Below are 18,004 nucleotides of genomic sequence, written 5' to 3'. Positions count from 1 at the left end.
ATTGAATAATAGTTTTTTATTCAGAAAATGCATTTTAAAGTGCATATCACCTTACTGTTGATAGTTGGATGTCTTCAACATCGCCTTTTGATGACCCATGCTCCCCGTTCACCAGGCTGAATGGGACTGGGACACGTTCTGCAAGTTGCCAATATTACGTTGAGATAAGGCCGAAACACCCGGTCGGTTTGATATGGGTTTGAGTCTCAAACTTTCGACGTTCTGGACGATCTCTGACGATCTCCGACGATGTTGCGGGGTAATCACTCGTCACATAACGTATACGAGTGTCCAGAATTACACAGTCCCCCGACACTTTGGTTTAGCAGCACTGTTTCATTTAATGTGGTTGTGATATGCAGTCGAATTCACTCTTAATCTTGTAGACAGAATTTATAAGTTCACTAAAGATGAAGATGCGGGTAGCATCGAGATTGGAAGAAAAAAAGCATAGTTCATGAATGGAAATAATGAAACTGAAAATTGTTCAGGCACTTGGCACAGTTCGTGGTGATCTTACACTAAATAAAGTAGCACTTGACGTTGAAAGAAATGTATGACTGCTCTAGAGTTTATCAAAGACACTGCTGTCAGTCATGAAATAATACTAAACACTTTGATGAAGAAATAAGGTTGAAATGAAAAGCACAGTTCATTGTTAATCGCACTTGACATTAAATAAAATAGGTGACTGTTCAAGAGTTTATCAAAGATACTGCTGTCAGTCACACACAAATAATTTACACACTGTTCAGAAGAAATAATACACAGTTTTGTTTGAATTGGATAAAGAACACAGTTTGAGTTTGGAGTGAAACACTGGTGTCGTAGCACACGATTATGGTAATCACTTGCATTAACATTCATGTGAAAGTTCGAACACTTTCATAAACACCCTTGTTTATTAAATTATGCGGACTGAGATTTGACAAAAATGTCAACAGTTAATAGTATAACATAGTAGTGTCACACTGAAATTAATGATGTGTTCAGAGATTAAGTTCTGCTGACTGAGATTTAAAAAGAAACATCACAGTTCCTAGTATATCGCAGTAGTGTCACATTTAATTAATAATATTGGTTCAGAAACTAAGTTTCACACAGGTAACGTGGTAATAATAAGTTATATTGAGAAGTTTCTACAAGCGCACAGAATATAAGTTCAGCTCAACTGTTGTCACCTAAGTCTAATACATGACTTGTCATAATCAGAGTTCCAACACACGCAGAATTTATAAGTTCAACTTGACGGATATAATCCAAGTCTACTCTATAAAGACTTTGAATAATTTGATCTTTATCACACTCAAAAATTACAAGTTCAACTTGACTGATAGACTCAATGTCCATTATAAAGACTTCGTTATACATTAGAGTTCACACGCGCACAATTTATAATTTCAGCTCGACTGTCAGATTTCAAGTCCCACACGAAGACTTTGAATCATACGAAGTTAGACTTTGTCAGCACTTCGACGAACACTGCAGCGTGGAGAGTCAGGCTAGACACCCAGCTATGACTGTCTGATCAGGGTCAAGTGTGCTCAGCTTATATTCAGTTTGGGGTTCCTACGTCATCAGATAATGTGATACCTTTAAAGTTGATTATCTCGTGAATGCCTCGACGGATTTTCTTGAGATTCACAATTTGAGACGTTTATGTTATCCTCTTCAAAATGATGTATCACTCAAGTCACTGCAATTATTATTAGAGAAGTTTTTAAAATTTTTCCACATCGAATGTTCGCGAAGGGGTGACGTTCATATCCAGAGCGTACCAGGCCATGCAGGCTACACGTAGCGTCGGGCGGGTAGTTTGTCTTGTCCCTGCAGCTATGTCACACACACAGCTGTTGCCGGCTCATCTGCTCGCTCCTCCGTGCATAAACAAATCAAGTTCGTTCTGAATGTCTTGTGTGGTGATGAAGTACAATTAATAGTCAAAAAGTACGGCATGTACAGGTTGTAACTGGTACAATATATACATATATCAATATTTATTTATTTCTACTTAAGGAGTGCTTATATGTTGTTTAAACTGATCTTCTGCGCAATGAATCTGTGTTGATTTTGTGTTGATCTCCTGTAAAGACCGATGTAGTATATTCATTTATTTTTCAAATTGAAGTGAGTTAACATTTTTTTAAATCCCCTGGATAAAAGATTAACATGCCAAACTAGAAATTATCAGGCACAAATTTAAATCATGAGACTAGGATCTCAATTCTATGTAGCTTATTAGAAGCTACCCTCAAAATTTATTATAAACACATGATTTTTAACTGTCTTTTGCAGACAGCAGTATTACATCAGAGAAATTGATGCATTGTATGTTGCTGGTCAAGAATGCCCTTTGTATGAAGTACCTGGACCAAACTCTAAACGTGCCAACAACTTCGTGAGAGACTTCTTACAGGTATGAAATATTATGTAAGACACAAGTGATGTAATTTTACGTTGTTAGATGTTCATCATTAATACTTTCTCATTCCCATATTTTAGGTATTTATTTATCGCCTCTTTTGGAAAAGCCGTGATGTACCTCGGAGAATTAAGATGGATGATATAAAGAAAGCATTTCCTTCGCATTCAGAAAGTAGTATTAGAAAGCGGTTAAAGTTATGTGCAGACTTCAAGAGGACTGGTAAGTGGATTAATCAAATGTCCATTTAAAAATTATTCAAAGATAGGAACTTCAGCAGAGTGTTAGCTGTCTGTGGTATGTGACGGTTTGTCATTTGACAATTTCTTGGACTCATTATAGCTTTATTGGTTTATAAATATGATAACAATTTGGATATGTTAAATACAGTTTGATACATGTCTTCAGTTTTTCATAAATTAACATTCATAGACTTTGGAGAGTTTTAGTTGTATTGTCTTACCACATGTACATAATGTTTAGTTTTGTAGGTACAGTGTAAAACATTGAAATTAGCCTCAAGTACACAAAGTTATACTGGTATATATGCTAATTACTGTGTGTGAGGCATGTGCTCTATTGTGAAGTTTTCCTTCCTTCTAGATCCTCTGATGAGGAAAGCACAAGCCATGATAAATAATGATAATATAATCATTAGTAAGCAAGTCTCCATGGCTCAGACGGCAGCGCGTCGGCCTCTCACCGCTGGATACCGTGGTTCAAATCCCGGTCACTCCATGTGAGATTTGTGCTGGACAAAGCGGAGGCAGGACAGGTTTTTCTCCGGGTACTCCGGTTTTCCCTGTCATCTTTCATTCCAGCAACACTCTCCATTCTCATTTCATAGCATCTATCAGTCATTAATAAATCACTTTGGGAGTGGCGACCCCATCATACTAATAGCCTATATCTGCTTCATTCATTACATCCCTGACCCGGTCAATGACTGGAAAACAGGTTGTAGGTTTTCATTGATTTTTTCATTCATAAACATTAATAGAACCCAGAAGTTCAGCAAAAGTCCTTTTTTTATCATCATCATTTTACAGTTCCAGTTTCCCGGGTACTGCTGGCGAGCCTCTTCCATTCTGTCTTATTGAGATACATTCTGTTGTTAATGACGTCCTCCAGTGTCCTTCCCCGATCTGCAAGGTCCATCTTTATGATGTCCATCCAGTAGGTTCTTGGTCTTCCCACCATCCGTTTCCCTGCCACATGTCGCTCCAAGTTTACATACGCTGTCCTTATTGGCTCCATCCTCATTACATGCCCAAACCACCTCAGTCTGGACACGCTGATCTGATCTAACAATGATGTAACAATCCCAGCTTCCTTCCAAACCACATCATTCCTCAACTTGTCCTGTATGGTTTTTTTGAATTGTGGACCTAAGGAACTTCATCTCGGATGCCTGCAACCTTGATGAGTCTTTCTTAGTGAGGGTGCAGGTTTCAATACCATAGGTTAATATTGGTACAAAGTACTGATTGAACATCACCAGCTTTGATTTTGTTTGTACTTTGGGATCCCAGAGGACTGTTTGTACTTGCTGGTAAAAGTGAGAGCTCTTCTGCACTCTATTTGCCACCTCCTTTGTGGATAGTGTATCTCGAAATATTACACTGCCGAGGTATGTAAAGCTTTCCACACTTTCTAGTGGGTGGTTTCCTAGCGTGATGTTCACTGGCCATCCCTCTCTGTTTATTGCCATCACTACTATTTTTAGTTTGTTTATCTTGAGATTGAACTCCTGGAACTTAACCTTCCATTCATTGACTCTCGACTGTACTTGTTCCTCAGTTTCTCTCCAGATCATAACATCATGGACAAAGGCCATTGCATTTAGTTCACCAGAGGTTTTCTTGATGTTCTTCATTATATCATTCATGATGGTAATAAACAATAATGGGGATAGTGCACTGCCTTGCTGGACTCCACCTTCGGTCTTGAACCAGGGAGAATGTCCGTCACCCAATCGCACACAGCTGGTACAGTTCTCATACAGCATCTGAACTTTCATCACCAGTCCCCCTGGCACATCCCTTTTTCTTAGGCATTCCCATATTTCTCTCTTGCAATTCTGTCATATGCCTTCTCATTGTCAAGGAAATCCTCTTTCCCAATATTTTTCCATTAACATACGGACACTGAAGATTAGGTCTGTTGTGGACCTGTTAGGCCTGAAACCATACTGTTCCTCTTCAAACTGTGGCTCTAAGATGACTCGCAATCTGCTCTCTAAGATTTTCTCGAGAATCTTAAGCCCTTTGAGAAAGGAGTGTTATTCCCCGGTAGTTGGAGCATTTTTGGTGGTTTCCTTTCTTAAACAGGGGGATAATGACACCCTTACTCCAATCAGTGGGTATCTTGCCATCTTTCCAAACTGCATTGAGCACTCTGTGTACCCACTGTAAACCCTGGACTCCTGCAGCTTTAATCATGTCCATGCTGACTTCATCGATTCTTGGGGATTTCCTTTGCAGCATCTTCTTAAGAGCTGCTTCTGTTTCTGCCCATGTAATGGGAGGTACCTCTGTGCAGGTTTCAACAGCTGGTTCTTTTGTTCTCTGACCTGCTTCTGTCCTCTTCAATAGGTGATCAAAATGATTCCTCAGAACCTCTCTGATGTCCTCTTCTTTCGTGACCATGTTTCCATTAGGATCCTCAATTGCTTTGATGGTTTCATCTGAATTCCTGTTGTTTTTGATCACGCTGAACAATAGTTTCATATTGCCTCTGCCTTCTTCCTCATTTTTTGAGTAAATTTCTCCCACCACTTTATCTTCTCTTCTACTACTCTTTTAACTCTCAATTTCTTGTCCACGGTATGCACTAGCCAGCGTATTGGTAGGTGTGCTAGGTACCAACTGATGAGCCCACCCTAGCACATGAGGGCGAAACGCTGGCAACCAAGAATGAGTTAGCTGGAAAATTTATAATGTTCAATAATGGACCATTTACATTGGTATTATAAATTTACTCATTCGGGACAAATATTTCAGATTCCCTATGGGAATCAACATCTATATCACCCGGTAAACTTGTTCGAGGTCTCTGATCTTCCCCTCATCCTTTACCTACTCTGGCTTGGATTTCTATCTCATTATTTTTGTGCCATGTTCCTTTCCTTTATTGAGGATCTTACTCCCTCATTCAGCCAAGGTGTCTCTTTTCCCCTTACTCTCGCACTTGTCTTCCCGCAAACCTCTATTTCTTCTTTTATCAAGGTGTTTTTAAATCTTGTCCACTCTCCACTTCTTCTCTAGGCAGTTGTCCTCTTATACGGTCCTGATAGTCGGTCCTTTTTCCAATCTGTTGTAGTTCCCACACCTCAATCTTAAGTAATTTCCGGATTGTTATCTTTGGTACATTAATGTATTTCAGATCTGCTACTAATAAGCGGTGGTCGCTATTGAGGTTCTCACTTGGAATCGCCTTGACATCAGTCACAAGTCTACTTCTTTCTTTATCTGTAATGACATAGTCAATGACCGTCTTACTCTTTCCATCCCAGCTGTAGCGGGTAATCTTGTGACTGACCCTTTTGTTGAACCAGTTGTTTTTTAGTACCAAACAGTTCCTTATGCAGAAGTCTAGGAGTTGTTTGCCTTCTGAATTCCTTCTCCCATAGCCATGTGGTCCCATCACCTTCTCATAGCCATTCCTGTCTGTCCCGAGCTGTGCGTTGAGGTCCCCGATGATGATTACCCTCTCTTCACTTATGATCTCTTCTAGGTCTTCAAGAAACTTGTTCTTTTCATCTTGATTGCAGCCTGTCTGAGGGGCATAGACTTGCACCAGTGTCAGCTTCTCTTCCCCAAGTAGGACTGTTGCCTTTATTATCCTCTCATTGATGTACTGGATCTCTGTAATACCATCCAACTCTTTAGACAATATCAATCCTTCTCCATTTCTCATCTCTCTGTTGTTACCATTCCAGTAGAGAGTATAGCTTTTCTTCAACTCTTTCTTCCCTTTACCTTTCCATTAAGTTTTACTCAGTCTAGGATTGATATTTTCCTTCTCTCCATGATATCCACTAACTCTTCACATTTCCCAGTCAAACTGAGTACATGGATTGTTCCTATTTGAGTGTGTTGTCTTCTTCAGGGTTGTTGCACAATCGGAAGGCTTGGTCTATCATCAGGCGTAAGCCATCATACCTGCCGTGGGTCTGCGGGTGCTGTTGTCTACTCTGAGTTCTTTGTTTGCAACTGAGGCTCGTGTAAGTGTTGAAAGCGATTGCAGTTACTCTCCAACTGACTTGCTGGGCCTAACGTTAGAGAAGATTTTCTGTCAGGGTTATCGCCCTTAGCGTTTGGCAGTCCCCTACCACATCTGCAAGGCAGCAGCTTCCAGTTGAATTTATGTGTCATTTTCTACACAATGGCTTCAACAAGCCCCCTAAGGGTGAACTCCTCTGCCCATAGTCATTGGTTCTCCCTAGTTTGTCAAGTTTGGTAACAGCCGCCCAACCCTCGGCCAGACAGTCGCAGGTAGTACCATCTACTTTCGCATACGGTAGTAGGATGTACCTGACCTGACTTTTTCATCTAGGTGGATATATCGAAGTTAACATAGAGGCAAGGATGTTTCCATACGTTTGGGAATAGTAGGACCAGTTATTATTTTGCCTTTTTTGTGTGTGCCTATTTTAGCTTCCGTAGCCTATTTGGTAGCTTAATGCCTTTTTTTTGGGTGCCATTTCTAAGTTGTTGTGGATATTTTCTGCTGTTATGTATTAAAATTAATAAATAGAAAGAAAAATATGTAATTCTAATGTACTGTATTAATTATTTAATTAATTAATTTTAATTTTTTAGCCAACATAGGACTATTTTAGTCAGGTCCATACCTGCCAACCCTTCCGATTTACCCGGAAACTTTCCGATTTTTAACTCATCTTCCGGTTTTCCGATTTATTTTTATTTCTTCCTATTTTTGACCAATATAACCTCCAGTATGGTCAGTACTCTTCCCCTAGGACGAATTCTTATGTGTTTGTGTAATTTCCGCAACCTCATTTTTAAGCATATTTACCGGTATTTGATGCTTTATTTCGCGGGCGGATCATCCGTCGGCTTCGTGTATCATATTTCCCGCTCACTACAGGAGCGTATGTGCTGTTTCAGGTGGGAATTCGGGACGGAAATCGTCTTACGAGTCAGAGAAGGTCATGCGCACTAGCGACCACTAGGGACTCCGTTGATCGGCATGAAAGAGTGAGTTTGTTATTGTGTGGTTCGCGCGCTTGTTTCTGTGCGTGGTTTCGGTGGAGTTTTAGACAACGTGTTTTTTCTTGCGGTTCTGTGCTTTTCCCCCTGTGGAAATCATATGTTAATAATGTACGAGACATATTGATTTGTTTTGTATGTGGTAGTTTCGCGTATTTCAGTGCTTTTGTGTTGACCAGAGTTCATAATTTTAATGACTTCAATGTATTTCAGAGAGTTGTCTGTGACAGTTTGTGGTATTTTCTCTTCACATGATGACTACAAAACATAACAAACGTTATCTCCAAGTGTTCAGGGATACCTATAAAACTGAATTTCCGTTCATTTTACAGTCTAATAAAGGAAACTATTATGCATTTTGTTCCGTGTGTCGGTGTGATATTAATATCTCACATGGAGGGAAAACAGATATTGTAGCCCACAGTGTCACACAGAAACACAAAGATAGTGCTAGCTGTCTCGAAAGGAACAAAAAATTAAGTAATTTTTTTGTAGGTGGGAAGGAAGATGATGCAGTCACTCGAGCAGAATGTTTGTTCACGGCGTTCATTGTCGAACATAACCTTGCATTGTCTTGTTCGGACCACGCAGGGCCATTGTTCAGAAAGATGTTCCCAGATTCAGACATTGCGAAGAAATATGCGTGTGCTAGAACAAAAAGCATCTGCCATAATTAATGAAATGTCCCGTGATGCAGATAGTCAAGTGATTCAGACTTTAAAGTCTGAACCTTTTGCGATTTCAACTGATGGTAGCAATGATAAAGATAGTAAGCTCTATCCTATCGTCGTCTCGTTTTTCAACAAAGAATTGAAAAAGATTCTATTTCTATTTGCTATCCATGGAAAATTTGGAAGGCAATTCTACTGGTATTAATATTGCTAATTTGCTCCTGAATGTTCTGAAAAGATATGACGTTCCGATGGCAAACTGTATAGCTTTTAGCGCAGATAATGCTCCTGTTATGATGGGAAGAAAAAACGGTGTTGCTGCTAAACTAAGAGAGCAGTGCGAAAACATTATTATTATGAGATGCCCATGTCATTTAATTAATTTGGCTGCCATGAAGGGTGCAGACTCCCTTCCTGTCAAAATTGATCAGATGCTAATTCATATTTATTATTATTTAGACAAAAGCTCAAAGAGAAAAGATCATTTCAAAATGTATCAAGCTTTGTACCAAACTGATGTTAGAAAAATATTAAAGCATGTGTGTACACGCTGGTTATCCTTGGGGAAATGTTTGGAAAGATTGATTTCAGAGTTGGAGCCACTTCAGAGTTTTTTAAGGATGAAGTAAAGCAGTCCAATGGCACAGACACATCTCTGAAGTATTTCCAAATTCCCAAGCTAAAGGCACATGAAGATACCGAAATGGAACGTGGTCCTTGTGTCAGTAGAGTACAAGACCAAGCTTCTGTTATTTCTGGGAAAAGGAAGGCTGAGAGTAGTTCATCCTCATCTGTGAAGAAAATAAAGGAGTCTAGTTGCACTGCCAGTATTTCACGAGAGGAGAGACTATTTCTTTTTCTGTCTTCAACTTTAATAAAGCATTTTGCTCATTTCTGGCATTTATCATCCCTACATTTGAGAAAACTAATAAAGTTCTTCAGTCGCAAGCACCTCAGATTCATGTCATAAGATCAGTGCTGACGGATATGTTGAGGGACATTCTGTGTAGGTTTTTTAAGCCAGTGGTTATAAAACAATATCCTACAGTTTTAGAAGTCGTCTATCACACGAGAGAGAATCAGAAAGCGGATGATGATTTAGTAATTGGCTGTTCAACATCTCGTCTTGTAGAAAATCTGGCACCTGAGGAGAAGAAAAACTTTTATTTGCACGTCAGGAACTATTTTATTGCAGTTTGTGATTATATTATTCATAAATTTAATTTGAATAGTGATGTTTTTGTTAATGCTCAAGTAGCTCAGATAAATTCTTTGCAGGCTTCTTCCTTCAATGCTGTAAAGTATTTTGTTTCAAAGTTTCCTGTTAGGCCTATATTGCCAGTGAAAGATGGTGAAGATGAACAAGAAGCAATGGATGCATTACAGTGCCAGTTTTGTGTTCTCCAAGTGGAGGATTTACCATTGTCTGTTGTGCAAGGAGAAAGAGTAGATTGTTCTTGGTCTGCTATAGGGGATATACGAGGTGCAGATGGGTGTTTCAAATATGATAGAATCGCAAAAGTAATGCTCTCAATATTGACAATTCAACACAGCAATGCCGAGTGTGAAAGATTGTTCAGCCAGGTAAAAAAGACGAGGACACACTTCCGATCATCTCTGAATGACGAAAATCTCAGTAAACTGTTGGTGGTCAAATCAAGTCTAAGTGGAAAGTGTTATGAGCAGCAGTATGGCAGTGCATTGTTGAATCAATGCTAAACAAGTAAACACAGCAGTCTCTGTATCACCTACATGTGTATATTCTTCACCATTTGGTAAGTTGTAGTCAGTTCTTGACTTATCTGTCTAAATGTTACTATTCGTATGTATGTGTCATAAATTAGAATGATTATTAGGTACGTTTTCTTGCAATCGTTTGTGTTTTCTTAGTTTAAGATTTTAAATGTAATGGTTAATTCGCATTGTAACTGTAGATATGTATGCCTTTTATCTTGTCCTCTTTTTACCGAGACCGTGGCGCAATACACTTGATGAAATCCAAGTATTAAAAAATCTTCCTATTTTTGATTTCTAAAAGTTGGCAGGTATGCAGGTCTATGGAGGTTTTTCTTTTTTTTTGTCACCCCAATACTGTTTCATCCTTTCTGAATATGATTTTCTTTCTACTTATGGAATCACTCTTCCTATTCTCTACTTGTTGATTTTTGTCTGTAGTCTAGTGCTTTTATCTTTCAATATCTTGAGTGTACAGTATTTGTTTTGTATTTTAAATCTTCTATTCTCATTTGGGCTCTGCCATTGGTTTTTGCAATTTCCCTATAACTGCATAGCCTTTGGTGGTGCTATTTGGGGATCCAACCAGCCTCTGGGCTGAAGACCTAACAGACAGACTATTGTAATGTGTAATTCTCTCGTGTCTTCTTTAAGTGCTTTTTATTTATTTATTTTTTTTAAATTTATTTTTTACAGAGGGGAAGTTAGGGCTTGAAGCCCTCTCTTACACTTAACCTCATACTGATCAAAATCATAATTAAAATACTAAGTGCGCCCTTCCCGCATCCAGGTACGACTCAGTAAAAATTTCCCGACAGCCAGATGTAGTCTCAGGCCAATTCTTCTTATAAGAAAAATATGTAATTTTTCTTCTTTTTTTTTTTTTGGCTTAGATTAACGTGAGCTCCAAGAGAAGACAGGGACTGCTCGCAACATTTATCGATGGAACGTCTCCATTCTATCGCATTCTCGAATAAATCCTTCATTCACCGCAAAAATTCGAAGAAAATCGTATGAAAAATAACCTACTAACTAAATCTATCTACATCCAGCCTCTACAAATTATAACTCACTTAATTAAGAAAATATTAAAAGAAGACATTTATTAAATTAATCATGAATGAAAGAATAGAGAACTCAAATTGTCATGAAATTCCATCATCGACGTTTAAAATCAATCATTATTTACAATACTTTATATAAGTTAGCGCTGGCTTAATTAAAAAAAAAATTCATTAGTTCTGAAATGAACTTGTGTCCTCTAACATTTCATCATGTCTGAGAATTAATTCAGTTATTCAATTGTCATGTAAATAAATAATTAACTTGAAAGAAAGTTCATGGTTCATATCATATCACAATAACATTGAAATTAAAACTCAAATATTTCCTTAAAAATTGATAAATTTTGGATCTTTGTAATCTGAATTTGTTATTTAATTCATTCACTGGCATAGAAATATTTTCTGATGATTGATGGGCTAAGGTTACTGTCCCTTTTGCCTATCAAAATCTAGGCTCCTAACATCCTAGCCTATCATCTAAAATATTATATAAATTATTAATCACCACTCAAGAATATAAAATAATCTACAACACATTTCTAACTAAATAATTCTTAATTCGCTACTATATGGCTCAATATGCATATACTCACTCACTAGGCTCATATTTATTATATCAAGCTTGTCCAAGTGACTCCGCAAGTATTTTCATTGTGATATCCCGATATTATTTACCTCTGTTGTTCATGATGGCTATATCGACTTAATATACCTGTCACTGTATACACATTACGAGAATATGTCATATGATACAAATATTCTAACATCAACAGCTGTATTTGACATTATGGTAACCCTTTAATCTTAACTATACATATGTATCCACCATTCATACCTTGCATTATGTTATTCCCACGGCGTATATCTTTCATTGTGGTTGCATATCTTATTTGATCCTTCTGTTAATATTTCAACATTTACCGACCATATTTACGTCTTATTACAACCTAAATTAGCTGCCTCTGTGGATCAGCGGTAGAGTGTCGGCCTCCGGATCCCAAGATAGCGGGTTCAAACCCGGCAGAGGTAGTCGGATTTTTGAAGGGCGGAAAAAGTCCATTCGACACTCCATGTCGTACGATGTCGGCATGTAAAAGATCTCTGGTGACACATTTGGTGTTTACCCGACAAAATTCATTAAATCTCAGCCATAGACGCCCAAGAGAGTTTCGGTTTACTCGGTCTGCCATCTAGTGGGGGCCTAGAGTAAAACGGAACGTCGAAATTGACGAGCAGACAGCCAGATGGCGTCAAATTGAAATGTCTGCACACGGTAGCTGAGGCCATACGATTATTATTATTATTATTACAACCTAAATTCAGATTACCTCTCTCAAATTGCTTCACGTAACTTCACTCGCAACTATTTAACCTTCAATCAATTTGATATCATCATTATCAATACCACATTTCATATCTCATAACCTCTTCCTAAATAAATACATTTATTAAGACGTATTGTTCTTCTTTGCATTAATATTCCCCTATATGGATCAATTCTCTTCTCGTATATTGATGCTTAACCTTAATGTTTCATTCATGCATCTAGTGACGTTATTTGACAAGGAATAACTTGTATATATATCCCACTTCTTCTCATATCACCCATTTGTGACGTAATCATAACCTGAATGGCTTCACGAGACCCGTAAATAATATTTAACATTCGCAAATACACATATCTAGCTGTTCGATAGTCTACCTTCCTTCTCGTAATTTCAATGACTATGATTATCCACTTAATTTATGCATAGTCATTTCCTTCAAGGTATCGATCTAATTACATGCTAACTTAATATAGTATCAACAAACTATATGTAACACATGTCACTTCACTGTATCACTTGCACTTCTAAGTATCTCACACTTATAATACTTTATATTATATGCATATGCCTAGCTAAATTAAGAATTAATATATTTATAGTAAGACTTAGCTCGTCATTCATCAAGTAAGCCGTCTGTAGCTCTCTTTCTCCGTCACATCGCTGGTCACAACTGGTCACGGTCTGCAGTTTGGCTGGATTCCTCCTCTCACATTAGGTCTGGTGTACTGGCTGGATCATATCTCCCTCCAGATTGGTCCATCTCGAGTTTAGCAAGACATCATCATCTTCATACTGCAGCTGTCAATATCATCAAACAAATTTGACAAGTAACCGTTCATTTTGAAAATTTCTTAAAATAACATTCTCCTTTTAAGTATTCTATTATTTTTCTTTGCACTATGGTCAATCAGTTATCTATATTTGCTTAGAATCTTCGGTCTTGTCTTAGAAGAATCTACTATTTTAAATTATTTATCTTCTGAAAACTCAATTATTCCTTAATTCTTCTTCTCAAGGAATGATTCTTGCTTATCTTTCTCTTCCTTCAACACTTCTGGATAGTGAGCTCCAAAGTGTTGCTATATTGCGTATCGGATCTATTGGCGAACATATTTAAATAAAATACTTGTATTTTACAGCGTCCTTATATTTTTTTACTGTACTATAGCAAGTATCTTGCCGTATTTTCTTATTTAGAAGCAATAATACTTCTGAAATTCCGATATAGACGTGATTATTCCTCTTTTCTGACGTAGTAGTAACGACTTGCTTCCTATCGCCTTCAGCTCAATTTTTCAAGTGTGAATATTAATAATAGATAATATTTTAGTTGTTTTTTTGAAACAATTCACCTGACATTGCTCTGTTCTTCACCGCCTTTTAAAAGTGTATGTCCCAAGTTAGTTATGGCCTCCTAATATACTTATATCTTGATTCTCTTGTATACAATTTTCGCCTGTGTGGTCCATACATTCACTTAACGCCATTTTGTAATACGTCGGAAAATGCAATGGGCACATCTTTCTTCCCTGCATCGGAGGAAGTCGTTCTCCTTAAATGGTGCGCGGAATCTTTTACTTCTTACTCTCTTAAGCCTCTTCTCAGATTGATGTTTCAACCTTTCTTTGACCATCCTAGCTATTTCTTGAGCATCGGGTTTCTTTTCTAGTGATACATTGATTATATTATCCGATGTCCTTTGTGGATAATTACTGTTATGTACCACATTGGGAGTCTGACCGATCGACTCGTTTACTGTGTTGTTAAGGCTTTCTTCTATGGTCTCGAGTACATCAATCCATCTCCAGTGACATTGGCTACAATATATTCTACAAAACTTGGCTATCTCTTTCATGTACCTTTCCACTGGATTAGCTGATGGATGCCATACCGAATATAATATATGTCTTATATCCATACTTCTCATCTGCTCTCAGAACTTAATAGATGTGAATTGTGTTCCCCAGTCTGTTAATATCTTATCGGTTTTTCCCATTTCAAGTAGGCTATCACTTTATTAGTTAAGCATCGCAGAATCTGCTTTGTATTTGCCCGTTGTATAGGCGGAAGAGAAATGTATTTCGAGAAGTCATCTATTATTACCAATATATATATTTTCTTCCTTTCTTAGCCATTGGTAATTTCCCAAAACTATCAATTGCGTAGATCTCTCTTGCTTTTGATGGTAAAATAGAAATGGGTTGGTGGCTGTTAATGTAGTTGTTGTGTTTTACTCGCTGGCATATGTCACATGTCTTCACGGTATTCCTGACCAACTTTCTCAGTACTGTCCAGGCGAACTTTTCCATTAGAGTACTTATTTACTTTATGGATTCCTGTGTGACCTGTTATTTTATGGGTATGCCATATTAACACGTTGAGTACTTGCTTCTGAGCGGGACACTTGAATGCCTGGACCGGCCATTTTCATGCCCGGCCCTCTAGACGTGCATCACTTAATACAATTTACATTTACTCCTAAACTATAAGTGTTAGAAAAATGATACTTTGTGCTTACCTGTAGTAAATATTTAAGGTGTGATATATGGTGTGACAGGTTTCAAAATACGTCTAATTTTGTACAGCCTATCTATATTTTCGGCATAACGATTACTGTCACCGAAGTGAAGAAATGAATATGAAGGAAGCGTATTCAGAACATTGTTTTAGAAAATATCGTAGTATGAATAACAGGGTCTTCGGTCCAGTACATTTTTATATCAGGATTTTGGACTAATCGGTTTCCACGATTGCATGATCGAATTCTTTGTGAAAGGCCGGGGCGCCACACTTATCACTTGACTCGCGTATAGATTGGTCTGCTCACACATACTGATAAAATTCGTCATTCATGGAAATACTCACGTAACTCAAAATATCCTGCTTATTTTCTATTTGAACGTTTATACCTGAAGTCTCTGTAAATGGTGGAACGGGTGGACAATAACTAGAATGATATGTATCAGGCACTTCACTTTTCTCTACAGGCCTATCGGATTCGGGAATCGCAATTTCCTCACCACTCTCACTTTCACTATCTGAGTCTATTTCAGGAATAAGTTCATCACCAGAATAATCATTGTGAACAATATCTATTTAATCTTCCGTAAGAAACTTTGTATTAAAAGCCATTATACTACACTCTGTAAGGACGACACGCACTGCATTGGAATCTCAAGTACCGAATTGACGCGCGAGGAAGTTATGAGATTTTCCAGCTAAAACTGCTGAGATAAACATGAGCCCACTCAACGCGAGGGTTATCTCAACAAGGTCAACCAACTTCCTGCTACAACCAGTAACGCTGACTAAGGTGTAAGAATGCATAGATGACGAATATAAACAGCATTGCTTCGCACGAAACATTAAACGTCTCACGCCGTCCACGGCCCGCAGCATAGGAGCAAGCTTGAACGTCTTACGCCGTCCACGGTCCGCAATGAGTTAATTCCCATTGCAGCTCTTGTGGTACTATAATTCTTTTCTTATTCATGGTGCTGTCCACATACTTGGTCAATATGCCATCTACTATTTCTTATTTGGGTTTTAATAAAGATTCCGTTTCATCTCCTGTTAATTTATCAATGATGGACTTTAACATTTCATCTGATCTCTGAAATTCTCACAAATTTTCTAATTACCTTAACAGCTCTTCATCTTGATGATCCATTATCATTTGTAAGATATTTTCTTCTTGGTCTGTTGGATTCTGACTCAATGCCAGCCAAGACGTTATCTTTGCTACTACAATGCTCGATTTTAAGGTTGAATTGCTGGGTAAATAACATCCATCTTGTCACCCTTTCGCTTACCATTACCGCTTTCAATCCAAATGTGAGCGCCTTGTGATCTGTTCTTATGATCATGGGGTATCCATAAATTATTCGTCTCCATTGTTGCAGTGCATGTACGATAGCAAGAAGTTGAAGCTCAGTAGTTGTATAATGTTGCTCATGTTTCCGCAACTTTCTACTGGTGAAGCCTAGATATGTTCGCTTTCGATTTTCCTTTCCTTCCTGATATAAACATGCTCCAACACCAACGTTCAATGCATCTGCCTGGATAATGAATTCTTTTTCATAATCTAGGTATCCCAACTTGATACTTGCCTCATCAGCTCTTTCATTTTGATGAAGGCCTGCTCAGTTTCTTCGTTCCATTTCCACCTGTTGTTCATTTTTAACAGATTCTGCTGTGGTGCAGCTATCTCTTTGTAACCTTCACAATGGTCAGAAAAGAATTGGGTCATTCCCAGGAATTGTCTAATATGTTTCACTTTTGTAGGACGCAAAATTTCACAAATTGCTTTTATCTTTACAGGGTTATGCTTTATCCCTTCGCCGTCTATCACATGTCTGATGAACAATACTTGATTTTAACAGAACTTAGACTTTGCCAGATTGATTTTAAATCCGGTCTTCTGCGAGTTACTCAGTAATTTCTCTAATTTCTCGCAGTGATCTTTGAATGTTACGCTGCCAAACACTAGATCATCGATATAGCAATTTACGTATTCCTTTACCTCCGCAGTTAAGTTTCTGTCCAGGGCTCTGATTAGCACTGCACAACTATTTTTCAAGCCGAACGGTAGCCTACAGTAGTGTATGTTTAGTTATTGAACATGAATCCGGTTAATAACCTTGACTTTTCCTCCAGTACGATATGGTGGAACGATGAAGTACAATCCATGCTCGAGAAGTATTACATGTTCCTAAACTTCTTTATTATGTCTTTGATTTTTGGTACTTGGTTATATTCTGGAATGAGTTTTTCGTTGAGCTTTCTAGCATCGAGACATACCCTCAGGCTTCCATTACTTTTCTTTACTATCACTAGCGGGTTTAGGTACGGAGTGGTAGTCTTTGTAATTATCCCATCAGCTAGCATCTCGTCAATAATCTTCTTTACTTCCAGGAAATATTTTTCTGGGACATCGTAGATTTTCCCTCTATAAGGTGTCCAGTCGTTGACCAATAATTTATATTTGAAATTAGGTGTCCTGGTTTATTTTTAAACACCTCTGTGTATTTTTCTAGAATCCCATATAGCTTTCACTTCTCTATTGACGATATTTCTGCCTCAGAGTTACTCCTCCAGATCTCATGATTTTCTTCTTCCTCCTCTTCAGTAGTGATTATCTTCTCGATTTTCTTAATCAATTCTAAGTCCATCTCTTGATAACATTCAGTTCCATCCAGTTCCTGATTTTCTCTGGTGATGATATCTACTTCTTTTCCCTCAATTTTCAAATGTCCATTGTCATCCATGGTATTACTCAGCTGGATAGTTTCTATTGACTGCATTCCATTGTCCTCTGTTACTGGAAATCTAACCTCCTGTTTCCCTATGTCGATTGTCATTCATGTAGTCAACGTGAAATCTATTCCGGAAATAATAATATACTTTATTTTCTTCATTATTATGAAGGGATGCTCAAATTTATATCTTCCATCCATTATGCTGAGATACACTTGGATATTGCACTCTAGTCCGGGATTATCCCTCTTATTTTTACTCCAGATACGGGTATCGTTGGTATATAAATTTTCTT

At 37.9% G+C, this 18,004-nt stretch overlaps 1 protein-coding gene across 1 annotated transcript in view; it reads left to right on the top strand.

Moving 5' to 3' along the window:
• The window catches only part of Taf1 (TATA-box binding protein associated factor 1), a 320,423-nt gene that overhangs the window by 133,732 nt on the left and 168,687 nt on the right, over positions 1-18,004 (top strand). Inside the window, exons 12-13 of the mRNA XM_067146785.2 lie at positions 2,296-2,416; positions 2,503-2,644. Coding sequence (XP_067002886.1) covers positions 2,296-2,416; positions 2,503-2,644 — 263 coding nt within the window. The remainder of the gene's footprint in view (positions 1-2,295; positions 2,417-2,502; positions 2,645-18,004) is intronic.

The sequence above is a fragment of the Anabrus simplex genome, chromosome 5 (genome assembly GCF_040414725.1).
Source record: "Anabrus simplex isolate iqAnaSimp1 chromosome 5, ASM4041472v1, whole genome shotgun sequence".
Classification (NCBI taxonomy): Eukaryota; Metazoa; Arthropoda; class Insecta; order Orthoptera; family Tettigoniidae; genus Anabrus; species Anabrus simplex.
This window is presented reverse-complemented; position numbering and strand designations above follow the sequence as displayed.